The sequence below is a fragment of the Macaca nemestrina genome, chromosome 19 (genome assembly GCF_043159975.1).
Source record: "Macaca nemestrina isolate mMacNem1 chromosome 19, mMacNem.hap1, whole genome shotgun sequence".
NCBI lineage: Eukaryota > Metazoa > Chordata > Mammalia > Primates > Cercopithecidae > Macaca > Macaca nemestrina.
Window position 1 is genome coordinate 45,198,257 of NC_092143.1, and position 14,179 is coordinate 45,212,435.

At 47.8% G+C, this 14,179-nt stretch overlaps 1 protein-coding gene across 3 annotated transcripts in view; it reads left to right on the forward strand.

The window, feature by feature from the left end:
• The window catches only part of LOC105499667 (ST8 alpha-N-acetyl-neuraminide alpha-2,8-sialyltransferase 5), a 96,166-nt gene that overhangs the window by 38,113 nt on the left and 43,874 nt on the right, over window positions 1–14,179 (forward strand). The window contains exon 2 of one of the 3 annotated variants that reach the window (XM_011772401.2): window positions 3,254–3,361. The exons of the other annotated variants lie outside the window; for them this stretch is intronic. Coding sequence (XP_011770703.1) covers window positions 3,254–3,361 — 108 coding nt within the window. The remainder of the gene's footprint in view (window positions 1–3,253; window positions 3,362–14,179) is intronic. 3 annotated transcript variants of the gene reach the window in all.

Below are 14,179 nucleotides of genomic sequence, written 5' to 3' on the forward strand. Positions count from 1 at the left end.
TCTCGGTTTCCCAAAGTTCTGGGATTACAGGTGTGAGCCACCATGCGTGGCCCTATCATGAGATTTTCTGTGTGAGGCGTTTGTAGGAATTGAGACCATTTATGTAAAGGGCTGGGTTCGTAATAGGTGCTCAAAGTGTCTCTCTTCCGAATAAACCAAGCCCAAATTTTCTCCAAGAAATACCTTGGTGATCTCTTTGAAAGGAAACAACCACTTCAATAAATAAACAAGTGGATAAATGAATAACTATTGAATCAGAACCAGACCGGAGCACTTCTGTTTTTTGAATGGACTAAGAACTGGACAAGCATTTTGTTTGGCTTTGGCCTCTGTCCTGTGAGTTGTACCTTTTGCTCTGAGCTCCCCATTGCTGTGGAGCCTGGAGTGTATGAGAACGGGGTCTACTGTCACTCAGCAAAGCATCGCTGGAGCACCTCATTGTGTGCAGCTCTCTGCTAGCAGGGCCCCAAGGAGCCTCCTCAGCCTAGGGTCTGGCTGAGAGACCAAGCTGAAACACGCTTGGGAGGTGAGCTAGACTTCTGAAGAGGGGCATGCATGGGCATCATAGAAGAAGGCTCAGATCTGTGATACTTGCAGTCAAGGACTTTGAAGGCAACTGAGACAGTTATCTTTAAAGAGGCCTCAAGAGGTGCAGAGACTCAGGCACTCAGCCTGTTATTGGAGATATGGATGGATCAGTTCCCAGCTCCAGTGACCATCTGCTTCCCCATTCCCTTAGCTTAGAGGCTATTTATTATTAAGGGTTTTATTGAAAAAAAAATTTCCTTTTTTTTTTTTTTTTTTTTTTTTGAGATGGAGTTTCACTCTTGTCACCCAGGCTGGAGTGCAATGGCATGATCTCAGCTCACTGCAACCTCCACCTCCCAGGTTCAAGCGATTCTCCTGCCTCAGCCTCCCGAGTAGCTGTGATTACAGGCACCTGCCACCATGCCCAGCTAATTTTTGTATTTTTAGTAGAGACAGGGTTTCACCATGCTGGCCAGGCTGGTCTCGAACTCCTGACCTCAGGCAATCCGCCTGCTTCGGCCTTCCAAAGTGCTGGGATTACAGGCGTGAGCCACTACGCTCGGCCTTCCTCTTTTTTCATTTGTCTTTTTCCCCCTGCATTCTTTTTATAAGTGTTTCACTATTTACTTATTTATGTATTCATTCATTCATTCATTCGTTCAAGACAGGGTCTCACTCTCTTGCTCAGGCTGGAGTGCAGTGGTGTGATCTCGGCTCACTTCAACCTCCACCTCCCAGGATCAAGGGATTCTCCTGCCTTAGCCTCCCAAAGCGAGTGCCACCATGCCCAGCTAATTTTTGTATTTTTTGTAGAGATGGGGTTTCACCATGTTGTCTAGTCTGGTCTCAAACTCCTGAGCTCAGGTGATCCACTCACCTCGGCCTCCCGAAGTGCTGGGATTATAGGCATGAGCCAACAAGCCTGGCTTCACTATTTATTTACAGAACTATTTCACATCCATGATTCTGTCCAGTCAAAAGTTCTTTCTGAGGCGATGCTATTGGCTTTGGCCAGTCGGAGAATGGAATCATCTGACTCACCCATCCTGCAAATGGCCCTCTGGATAACAGGTTTTAAACTGGTCATTAAACCTGCCCGTAACCTTGTCAATTTCGCCCGTGTCCTTTTGCGTGGACACATGGTCCTTGGCACTGATGACATGGTTGCTGGTGTAGCATTTCCTTGGGAAGTACAGGTTTATGAGTTCACTGGCATCGTTCTGCATATTGAGACCACACTGGGCATGAGCAGAGAAAGCTGTTTTGTTTTGTTTTGTTCTCTGACAGTTACCGTTTTCTTCACATGCTGATGGTCCTAATAGCCTGTTTATATTTAAGGGCCAGCCAGTCACTAGAAGGTTTCTTGGAAGCTCTGTGGATTGTTATAGACAGCGATTCTCAATTGGGGCAATTTTGCCCCCAGGAGACACTGGCAATGTCTGGAGACATTTTTGATTGCCGCAACAGAAGGGTCCGGGGTACAATGCTGCTGGCGTCTAGTGGTAGAGAGCAGGGATGTTGCTCAGCATCCTATAATGCACAGGACAGTCCCACAACAAAGAAGTAGCCAGCCCCAGATGCCATAGTGCCAGGCTGAGAAAGCCTGCCCTGGGGCGATTAAGCAGGCACCAACCCTTTCCTCCATATCTGTTTCTTTTGAGCAGGTCAGTTTCCCTCCTGAGAAACCCATCCCTCAACAAACCTGGAAGGCAGGTGTATGGCCCAAGCATTCAGAAGCCAGGTGCACTCAGTAAGCAGACTTTCAGGCACACCCGCTGTTTTCAGTGCAGAGTCTCTGATATAAGAAAACAGCGCAGAACTTCTGTGAGTCAGTTTCCCCAGAAAGCAATCTCCTGACATCTGTGAGGTGGGCAGGTAGAGTGGCCAGGCTGCCTGGGCTTGGGAAGAGGGCCTGGTATGGGAATTCACAGGGCATTGGGGAGAGGGTTGTCTAACTGCTTTTTGTGTGGACTTCAAACAATCCTGCTCTTAGCTCCATTTTGCACTCCCACCTTTGCTGGCCTGGGGACCTTCCATTCCTAAGCCTTCCTGAGTTGTTCACTGCGAGTAGATCTGCTTTTTGCAGGCAGTCAGGTGTCCACTCTCTGGTGAGGTCCGTGACCTTGTGCTTTTCATCATCCAGCATGTTATTGCTGGCCCCTTCTATGGCCTTCTCCCCACATGCATGTCTGTATTTATCCCTTTGCTGTCATTTTAGTGAGCGTTGGGGAAGGAGTGGAGATAAACATGTGTTGAGTGCACATCTTGAACCAAAAATGGTATCCTTGTGTGCTGGAATACTGTAGATTTTATTAAAAGCTCTGAAGTGTGTCTGGCTTTTGAGGAGGACAAAATGCTGGTGCTGGTGCTGGCACTCTTTTGGTTTAACTGGAGGCAGGAATTGAGGGATGGCACGGTATAGGAGGTAGAAGAGCTCTGTGACCTTTGTCTCGCGAAGTCTCAATGTCCCTGTGTATGAAATGCGTGCTCTCAGCCCTGCTGGTACAGATGGAATGAGGGGATGGGTGCGGAACAGCAGAGAGCACTGCAGAGTGCTGTGGTTTATGATCGCCGTCCTCATGGTTGGAGTCAGTACCATTGCTTCCTTTAACTGTGTGACCAAGGCGATGTGTCACTTGGGCACAGCGACAGAATGTGGCTCTCTGGTAGGCAGGCTTAACCCAGCAAATGAGCATGAGTACCAACTGCCTCGTTTTCTTGCCAGAGGCCTCCAGTTTGGTTGGCAGAGTGGTGACCAGCTGTCCAATTGGACGGGGCTCTTTAATGTCACGGATGATCCAGCAGTGCAGAGCGGCAGTGACTCCAGCTCCAGGTACAGACCCCGGCAAAAGGCCAGGGAGGGGGGAAGCCTGACCCGGGGTGACCCTGCAGCCCCTGCCACATTGTCCACTTCCTAGGATGGAAGAAGCAGGCTCGTTCCGGTGGCTCAAAACTCCCTGCACTTTGGTATCCCACCTGGTTCCTTTAACCTGGGGGTGAATGAGTTTGAAGGATGAGGCACAGGACCCAACCACAACCGAGCAGGGATTCACTGGCCCCTTCTATCCGGGGGGTAGGGTGGGGAGTCTTGGTCTCAAACCTCCATTTAGGGGTGGGGGCCGAAGCTCTGTCCCTGCTGCAGGGATTTCAGATATCAGCCAGCAAGTGTGTGTAGGTGTGTGTGGGTGGGTGGCATCAAGAAGCGGGTGTCAGGTGGGTGTTCCCTGCTTCTCTGAAGTCCCCTGCCCAGGTACTCCCTGCCCTGCCCACAGGGGAGATTGCCCTTGGCTGGAGCAGAACCATTTCCATCAAGATGGTGCTGAGATTTGCTATGCGCCCTATCATGTGGCTATTTCCTCTTGGTCAGTAATATTTGTTGAATGAATAAAAATGGAATATTCTGAGGCTGGGCACACTCATTGCAGGGAGGGTATTGTGGAGAATTTTTGCAGATGAGGCAGGATACTGTCTCTGCTGGGAGCTGGGTGTGACTGGAACCTGCCAGCTAAGCATTCCCAGGGGCTGATTAAGCTGTTTGGTTTCTTAATTTTTGTATTTCTAAGGAGGGGGTAACTCTCACGTACGTTTCCCTGAGAGAGAGGCTTACATTTTTGTTGCTGGTGATTTTGACACACAAACTTTAAATTGACCCTGCAGAGGAGAAGTAATGGGTTTTTCAAGGACCCCTGATATGTATGTTTTTATTCAATGCTTTGAGAAAGATGAGGCTCTGGTGTCAGAAAACAGTTGAGCAAATGTCCACAGACGTGCCTGAGGGTGTGGGGATGGCCACACATGGTGTCCTGGGCTGGAGGGTCTTATGCTGGCCTTTGGGACCACAGTTCTTTCCATGGAAGTGCAGAGGGAGCTCTGGACATCACAGGTGAGGTGGGGGCCCATGCTTGTCCTGGGAAGCTGAGCCTCCCATGCTGGCCTGTCTGCTGAGTGGCCCTGCCTCCCAGGTGGTGAGCAGTCTAGGTAAGTCAGCAAGTGTGTACCTCCCTACTGAACTCCTGGAAGAGTTCTTCAAGAGGTTTGGGGTAGAAAATGCTAGTCAAGACGAGGCATGGTGGCTCATGCCTGTAATCCCAGCACTTTGGGAGGTCAAGGCAGGCGTATCACTTGAGGTCAGGAGTTCGAGACCAGCCTGGCCAACATGATAAACCCCATTTCCACTAAAAATACAAAAATTAGCTGGGTGTGGTGGCACATGCCTATAATCCTAGCTACTTGGGAGGCTGAGGCGGGAGAATAGCTTGAACCTGGGAGGCGGAGGCTGCAGTGAGCTGAGATTGTGCCACTGCACTCCAGCCTGAGTGACAGTGAAACCCTGTCAAGAAAGAAAGAAAGAAAGAAAGAGAGAGGGAGAGGGAGGGAGGGAGGAAGGAAGGAAAAGAAAGAAAGAGAAAAGAGAAAGAGAAAGAAAGAAAGAAAGAGAAAGAAAGAAAGAAAGAGAAAGAAAGAAAGAAAGAGAAAGAAAGAAAGAAGAGAAGAGAAGAGAGAAAAGAAAAGAAAAGCGAGTCAAGTGAGCAAGACAGACAGATGGGCCCCTGGGAAGCTGTTTCTGGGCAGATGTCTCCAGGCAGTGGCTGAAACCATTGCCATTGCGTGGGCTCCATTCCTAACTTTTCCTGCTGCCAGCATCTTTTGTCTTTCCTTCCTCTTTCCACGGTTTCACCTGTAACTTCTCTTACCCCTCACTGCACCTGTATTCTCCTCTGCCTTTCTTCCTGTTAGCTGTTCTTGGCCCTCCTTCCTTTCTCCCTCCCCATTGCCTCCCTCTCTCCTCCACGTCCTTGCTTCCCTACTGCCTTTCTTACTCCCCTTGCCCTTTATTTTCTCTGCCCTTCTCTTCATGATCTGGGCCAGCTTCCTTTTTCCTATCAGCTGGGAGCCAGCAGGGCCAGAAACACAGCTGACCTCTGTCAAGTTGGTTTTGGAATTCAGGTGCCTTTGATGCAACATTATTACCAGCTGAGTTGACTTGCTTCTGGAGCGCTCCCATCTGAGCAAGAATTTCCGTAGTCACAGAATAAATGGCGTGACCACACCTTCCACATTTTCCTGGACAATTCCAATTTCAAATATCCATTTCTAGTTGACCCCAAAGTACCCACTTAGTTGAAGGACTGCAGTATGAGGGTCCCCACATGTGGGAAATAGTGGTTAACGTAGTTAGAATGGAACTGGATATTGAAGAGTTTTTACCCTGGTGTGTGAGCAGCTTCTGCCTTCTTTAAAATGGGCAGGACAGCTCCTGGCAGCAGATGTGCAGAGCTTGGGGGAGGACCTAACGAGGACACCATGTACATTGTCCCAATTAACAACTCTCCAAATCTGGAAGATGGGATGAGCTTCATGGTATTATTCACCTATTGAATAATTCAGTGCATGCCATGTTTTGCTATCTATAGTTGTGTGGTGTTGAAGTGTGGTACAACCTGTTATTTATTATTAACAGTTTGGAAAGGAAGTCAGGAAGTACCAAATATAACCAGAGGATGAAGAGGGGCAAAAAAGCAAATGACTCATACATTGTATATACTCAAGCAGGAGCCACAAGGAGAAGGAGCTAGTCCAAATGATTAGTCTGGAAAACTCCAAACAGCACCACAAAGCAAATTCAAGCCAGATAGTGCTCATAAAAGGCTGTGGTCAGATCTTCTTATTGGTCACAGGCTGGGGGAAGTCCAGGCTGAATTAGAAAGGTGTGAGCTATAAGATATACATTGACATATAGCTTTATTAATTTCAAGTCTAGGTCTATAATGTGTTGTCCAATAAGCATCCTTAGGGGAACTGATTTAATGAGCATATAGGAATAATTTTCTTTTTCTTTTTCTTTCTTTTTTTTTTTTGAGACAGAGTTTCACTCCATCGCTCAGGCTGGAATGCAGTGGTGCAATCTTGATTCACTGCAACCTCCGCCTCCCGGGTGCAAGCAATTCTCCTCCCTCAGCCTACTGAGTAGCTGGGACTACAGGCATCTGCCACCAGGGCTGGCTAACTTTTGTATCTTTTAGTAGAGACAGGGTTTCACTATGTTGGCCAGGCTGGGTCTTGAACTCCTGACCTCAAGTGATCCACCTGCCTCGGCCTCCCAAAGTGCTGGGATTACAGGTGTAAGCCATGGCACCCAGCTGGAATAATTTTCAATCAGCAAATGTTTCTATTTAAGTGGGTGTTTTGCACAAGTAGGAAGGCCTGTGAAGACCTTGCTCATGTGTTTGTGCTTCCATCTTCTCAGCAAGACAGTGGTTGTGCATCTTCAGTTTTGAATTCCCAGCACCTAGTGTGGCACCTGTTATGTAGTAGGTGCTCAATAAATGTGAATTGTGTAAAAAAAAAATGAATTACACAAGGAAATAGTAAAGGCTATTGGTAAGAAAGCAAACTTTGATTTCAGTGTTCCTGAGTCTTCCCTTAGAGATTTATTCCTTTGGATTCAACCTTGTCTCCTGCCATTGCCTTTGAAACGTTGTCTCCTTTCTGGAAACACATTAGAATCAGAAACTCATTCACAGGCTGGAATTGCCAGAGATTTCGCTCTTGAAAAGAGCTGATAGTAGGGCAGGCTGACATTTGTGGGCTTCTGGGTGGGAAAAGGAAGACTGACAGTTGGTGGTGGTGGGGTATAAAAAGTAGAGAGGGTGGAGAAGCCCTGTCTCTACTAAAAATACAAAATTAGCCAGGCGTGATGGCACATATCTGTAATCCCAGCTACTCGGGAGGCTGAGACAGGAGAATCGCTTGAACTCAGGAGGCGGAGATTGTGGTGAGCTGAGATCGTGCCATTGCACTCCAGCCTGGGCAACAAGAGCAAAATTCCATCTAAAAAAAAAAAAAAGTAGAGAGGGGGCAGTGAAGGCAGATGACATACTCCTGTGCTGACTAGACCTCTTCCTGAACACCCCTCACCGAGCATGGTCCCTCTGGGGAGGTGGAGGAGGATAGGGGGTACTTGTCCTCCACGGTCAGCTCCAACCCTGATCCCTCTGGACTGGCCTAGCTACCTGTCTGCCTGGCAACTGCTCAGAGAGCAGGGGGAGGCAGCGGTGCCCCCATGGTCATGGCCTCTGTCCTGCAAGGTGGGCAGTGTTGCATGCACTGCCTCAGGAAAACATCCCCGGTTCAGTCACAGGGACAGAGGACAACTGAGGCAGGAGTCCGCCAGGCACTGTCCCAGCAGAGTTGACTGTCAGACTGGCCCATGGCCACAGCACAAAGGGCTTCACTCAGTTTCTGCCAACTGGGTCTGGCTCCACATTCCAAGTCCTTGTACTCCTGCCAGTATCCACTTCCTCCTTGAAGCCTTCCCTGCTAGCCCCAGCCCAATCGAAACCCCTTTAACTCTGCCTTCTGTAGATACGTCTGCCCCCAGGGCAACTTCTGTCATTGCACACACAGAGGACCCTCTGGCAAGTGCACATAATCCTTCTGTGTTTGCTCACATATTCCCCAAATCCCGCGGAGCCTCTGGCTTTGGAGAACTGGGCTGGACCACCTGTGTGAGCATCTCCAGGGCCCTCTGGATCCTCTAGATCCAGGCACAGCCACAGGCTCCTTGGCTGGCCTCACCGGCCCCCTTTCCATACTCCACACCAGTCTTGGCCCTCCTGATCTTACCACTGTAATGGGCTGGCAAAGAGGAGGTGTGGAAGGCAACTCAGGAGACACTTGTCTCTGAGGTCCGGAGCAGGGCTGGCCCAGGCTGCCTGTGGGTGGGACAGCCTTCTCCCTGCACCCCTCTTCCTGGGCTTCTGGGATGGAGTGTGGAAGACTTCCCAAGGCCAGGGTAGCACCAGCTATAGGAAAAAAGAGCAAGCCCCAAATAGATGACACAAGAGGGCCCTCTTGGCAGAAAAGTGAGCCAAGTGAGTGTCTGGGGTCAGGCACTATGCTGGGTGCCTTACATGTATTAACCCATTGAGTCCTTACCCTCAAACCTTTGAGGTGGGTATATTCATTACCCTCCATTTTACAGATGAGGAAACTGAGTCACCAAAGGTTAGGTCACTTCCAGGTGGTGGGTGGAGCTGGAGCACCATATATATATATATATGTATCTCCTGTGTGACTATAGAGTCCCAGCACTCATGGGAGGGGTTAGAGGGGTTCTTCCTTCTGGGCTGTGGACAGCTCATGCAGGGCTGGGTGAGTATCCTTGTCTTTTCTTTCCAAGTCCTCTCAGGTCTTCTATTTCTGCCTTCAGCTCCTGCCTGTTAGATAATAAAAAAAAGGCCATATTGATTTAAGTAGATTACTTCTGGTCAGGCACAGTTGCTCATGCCTATAATCCCAGAACTTTTAAGAGGCTGAGGTGGGAGGATCACTTGAGGCTAGGAGTTCAAGACCAGCCTGGTCTACATAACAAGACCCCATCTCTACCAAAAATTTAAAAAAAAAAAAAAAAAGCTAGACATGATGGTGCACACTTGTAGTCCTAGCTACTTAGGAGGCTGAGGTCAGAAGATCACTTGAGCCCAGAAGTTCGAGGCTGCAGTGAGCTAAGATCATGCCTCTGCACTCCAGCCTGGGTGACAGAGTAGGACCGTATGTCAAAAAAAAAAAAAAAAAAAGAAAAAATAGTAGATCACTTCTTTGCAACTGTTGTCAAAGCTGCAGGGTTGATCTCAGACAAGATGATCTTTAGGGTCTCTCATCTCCTCCTTCCCTGTCTCTTCCACCTTCTATCTTCTGTGTCCTCCTCCCTGCCACCTTCCCAAGTGTACTTAGTGTTTTTCTGATTGTTGCCTCTGAAAAATGCGTCCCTCCACCTGCTCCCGGCAATTATACATTTCAAAGAGGAGCCCTTGGGGGCAGAGTGACCTCTGCAGTCCCGAATGCCATCGTGGCCATCTGAGGGCAGGACAGCGGAGGAAGCACATTCCTGCATGGCAGGTGCAGCTGGCTCGCTTAAGCCTTCCTGGTCAATGTTCTCTTCTGCAGAAAAGGAGGGAAAAAGGGCCGGAGCTCTTGGGCTTCACCCAACTAGGAAGGATTTGGGAGATGCAGGTTTGGCAGAATGTTCTGGACTGGGTGCTGGAAAAACACAAAGCAAAACAAACATGGCAGCTTCTCCCGTTGGTCCCACATACCTGATGTGGGCTTCTTGGGGCCTGGCAGAACCCAGGCTGCGGCCAGCTGAGGCTGCTGGTGGAAGTGGAGTTGGTTGGCACTGGGAGACTCCTCCTCCTCAAGTCAGGGTTGCTCCAGGAGTGCTCTGAACCCAAAGCTTTGTGGCTTTTGAGTCTGTGGAGTCTCCTGGGCAAATAACCACTTACATGAATATTTCTGTGCCTCAATTACACCATCTGCAAAACTGAGGTCATTAACCCAACTCGGGGTGATACAAAGGAGGTCATGGGCTCTGTAACTCCCTGAGTGCTCCAAGGTTAAAGCACCTCACAGGTCCCTGTAGGGCTCCGTGGAGGTGGAGTAAGGGGGTCTCTTCCCCTCTCAGGTTCGCCCAGACTCACAGCACTTCCATGGGGGGATAGCACTCCCTCCCTGGGCCTTGTCTGCTTCCCTGTAAGCTGAAGAGGCCGGATCAGATGGGTGCAGTGCCTGTCAGGGTCTCACCCCTTCTTCACCCCAGGTCAGCTCCCCAAACTCTGTTCCTCCCTTCAGCTTCCACCACCCATTCTCCCTCTTCTCCTTCTTCACGCTCCTATGCTTCCTCCCTTGTAGACCATCTTTCAGAATTTTATGCCAATCACTTGGCAAAGGCAGGAGGCTAGGGGAAGGCATGAGAATGGGAAGGAAGGAAAGAAAGGGGAGTTGGGGTCGGGCTGGAAGGACCAAGGATCCACCCACCCATTAGATTAGGGAATGCTCACAAGGTTAAGGCAGCTAGAGGCTCTTCCAGCTTTCCACCGCACGTCGCCATTTATAGCCTGGCATCCCCCTGACTTGATGGCCACCAAGACCTTGTTGAGCTAGTAAGTGATGGCAGGTCATGAAGCTCGCAAAGAGGCTATCCTTCCCCATGCGAACCTTCTGGTTTGAAGTCCTTCCTCTGGCTGATTGTAAACCTTTCCTCCCTAAGTCTCAGTGGGGGCTCTTAGGCTTGCCTTTTGGAGGCTCACAGAACACTGAAGTCTGTCTTTTCTTCCTCCAGCCATCCCTTCACACTTTGGGAGACATCCCATCCTCTCCACTTGCCCCAGGACCAGGTCTTTAGACACTCACTCAGCTCTCCTTCACCTGCAGACTTCCATGGCACCGTCTCCAACATCTCCCACTCCTGGCCTTGCTTCTACCTATGCCAGAGGGGGATCTGTTCCCTGCTCCCTTGAATCTTCTCTTGTCAAGGTCATTGATGACCTCCTGGTTGCTAGATCAGTGGTGCCTTCTCTGTCCTCCTCTTCTTTGACCCCCATTTCCAGGACAGATGGGTCAATACTGGAGTTGACCATCTGTCCTCGAAATGCTCTCTCCTCTTAGCTTCCATGTCCCTGAGCTCTGTGTCTGGGTTTTCTTCCACCTGCAGACCTTCCTTCTCAGCGTCCTTTGCTGCCATCTGAATGTGGGAGCTAACCTCAGGCCTGGCCTTGGCTCTCTGCCTTCTTCTCTCTGCGCTCTCTCCCAGTGTCTCCTCAAGTCCCCTGTCCTTTGACTCTGGAATGTGCATCCCCAGCCCTGACCTCTGCACTGGGCCTCAGCCATGTGCATCTGACTGCCTACCTGTGATCTCCTCTAGATGTCTGAGGGCACAGCAAGCTTTACATAGCCCAAGAATCTTTCCATCCACACCCCAAACCTGTTCATCTCTCTAACCCTTAAATGGCTACGTCATCCCTCCCACTAGTTGTTCAAGTCCTAGGAGTTACTATTGATTTATCTCTCTCTTTCACTTTCTAATTTTTTTTTTTTTTTGTACTTTAAGTTCTAGGGTACATGTGCACAATGTGCAGGTTTGTTACATATGTATACATGTGCCATGTTGGTGTGCTGCACCCATTAACTCATCATTTACATTAGGTATATCTCCTAATGGTATCCCTCCCCCCTCCCCCCATGCCACGACAGGCCCTGGTGTGTGATGTTCCCCACCCTGTGTCCAAGTGTTCTCATTGTTCAATTCCCACCTATAAGTGAGAACATGCGGTGTTTGGTTTTTTGTCCTTGCGATAGTTTGCTGAGAATGATGGTTTCCAGCTTCATCCATGTCCCTACAAAGGACATGAACTCATCTTTTTTTATGGCTGCATAGTGTATATTTTATGGCTGCATAGTGTATATTCCATGGTGTATATGTGCCACATTTTCCTAATCCAGTCTATCATTGATGGACCTTGGGTTGGTTCCAAGTCTTTGCTATCATGAATAGTGTCACAATAAACATATGTGTACATGTGTCTTTATTAGCAGCATGATTTATAATCCTTTGGGTATATACCCAGTAATGGGATGGCTGGGCAAATGGTATTTCTAGTTCTAGATCCTTGAGGAATCGCCACATTGTCTTCCACAATGGTTGAACTAGTTTACAGTCTCACCAACAGTGTAAAAGTTTTCCTATTTCTCTACATCCTCTCCAGCACCTATTGTTTCCTGACAGAGTCTCACTCTGTTGCCCAGGCTGGAGTGCAGTGGTGCAATCTCGGCTCACTGCAAGCTCTGCCTCCCGGGTTCACACCATTCTCCTGCCTCAGCCTCCTGAGTAGCTGGGACTACAGGCACCTACCACCACGCCCGGCTAATTTTTTGTATTTTTAGTAGTGACGCGGTTTCACTGTGTTAGCCAGGATGGTCTCGATCTCCTGACCTCATGATCCGTCCGTCTTGGCCTCCCAAAGTGCTGGGATTACAGGCATAAGCCACTGTGCCCGGCCTGTTGCCTGACTTTTTAATGATCACCATTCTAACTGGTGTGAGATGGTATCTCATTGTGGTTTTGATTTGCATTTCTCTGATGGCCAGTGATGATGAGCATGTTTTCATGTGCCTGTTGGCTGCATAACTGTCTTCTTTTGAGAATTGTCTGTTCATATCCTTTGCCCACTTTTTGATGGGGTTGTTTGTTTTTTTCTTGTAAATTTGTTTGAGTTCTTTGTAGATTCTGGATATTAGCCCTTTTGTCAGATGAGTAGATTGCAAAAATTTTCTCCGATTCTGTAGGTTGCCTGTTCACTCTGATGATAGTTTCTTTTGCTGTGCAGAAGCTCTTTAGTTTAATTGGATTCCATTTGTCAATTTTGACTTTTGTTGCCATTGCTTTTGGTGTTTTAAACATGAAGTTCTTGCCCATGACTATGTCCTGAATGGTATTGCCTAGGTTTTCTTCTAGGGTTTTTATGGTTTCAGGTCTAACTTTTAAGTCTTTAATCCATCTTGAATTAATTTTTGTATAAGGTGTAAGAAAGGGATCTGGTTTCAGCTTTTTACATATGGCTGGCCACTTTTCCCAGCACCATTTATTAAATAGGGAATCCTTTCCCGATTTCTTGTTTTTGTCAGGTTTGTCAAAGATTAGATGGCTGTAGATGTGTGGTATTATTTCTGAGGACTCTGTTCTGTTCCATTGGTTTATGTCTCTGTTTTGGTACCAGTACCATGCTGTTTTGGTTACTGTAGCCTTGTAGTATAGTTTGAAGTCAGGTAGCATGATGCCTCCAGCTTTGTTCTTTTGGCTTAGGATTGTCTTGGCAATGTAGGCTCTTTTTTGGTTCCATATGAACTTTAAAGTCGTTTTTTCCAGTTCTGTGAAGAAAGTCTTTGGTAGCTTGATGGGGATGGCATTGAATCTATAAATTACTTCGGGCAATATGGCCATTTTCATGATATTGATTCTTCCTATCCATGAGCATGGAATGTTCTTCCATTTGTTTGTGTCCTCTTATTTTGTTGAGCAGTGGTTTGTAGTTCTCCTTGAAGAGGTCGTTCACGTCCCTTGTAAGTTGGATTCCTAGGTATATTATTCTTTTTGAAGCAATCGTGAATGGGAGTTCACTCGTGATTTGGCTCTCTGTTTGTCTGTTATTGGTGTATAAGAATGCTTGTGATTTTTGCCCATTGATTTTGTATCCTGAGACTTTGCTGAAGTTGCTTATCAGCTTAAGGAGATTTTGGGCTGAGATGATGGGGTTTTCCAAATATGCAATCATGTCACATGCAAACAGGATCAATTTGACTTCCTCTTTTCCTAACTGAATACCCTTTATTTCTTTCTCTTGCCTGATTGCCCTGGCCAGAACTTCCAACACTGTGTTGAACAGGAGTGGTGAGAGAGGGCATCCCTGTCTTGTGCCAGTTTTCAAAGGGAATGCTTCCAGTTTTTGCCCATTCAGTATGATATTGGCTGTGGGTTTGTCATAAATAGGTCTTATTATTTTGAGATACATCCAATCAATACCGAATTTATTGAGAGTTTTTAGCATGAAGGGCTGTTGAATTTTGTCAGAGGCCTTTTCTGCATCTATTGAGATAATCATGAGGTTTTTGTCTTTGGTTCTGTTTATATGCTGGATTATGTTTATTGAATTGCATATGTTGAACCAGCCTTGCATCCCAGGGATAAAGCCCACTTGATCATGGTAGATAATCTTTTTGATGTGCTGCTGGATTCGGTTTGCCAGTATTTCATTGAGGACTTTTGCACTGATGTTCATCAGGGATATTGGTCTAAAATTCTCTCTTTTTTGTTGTA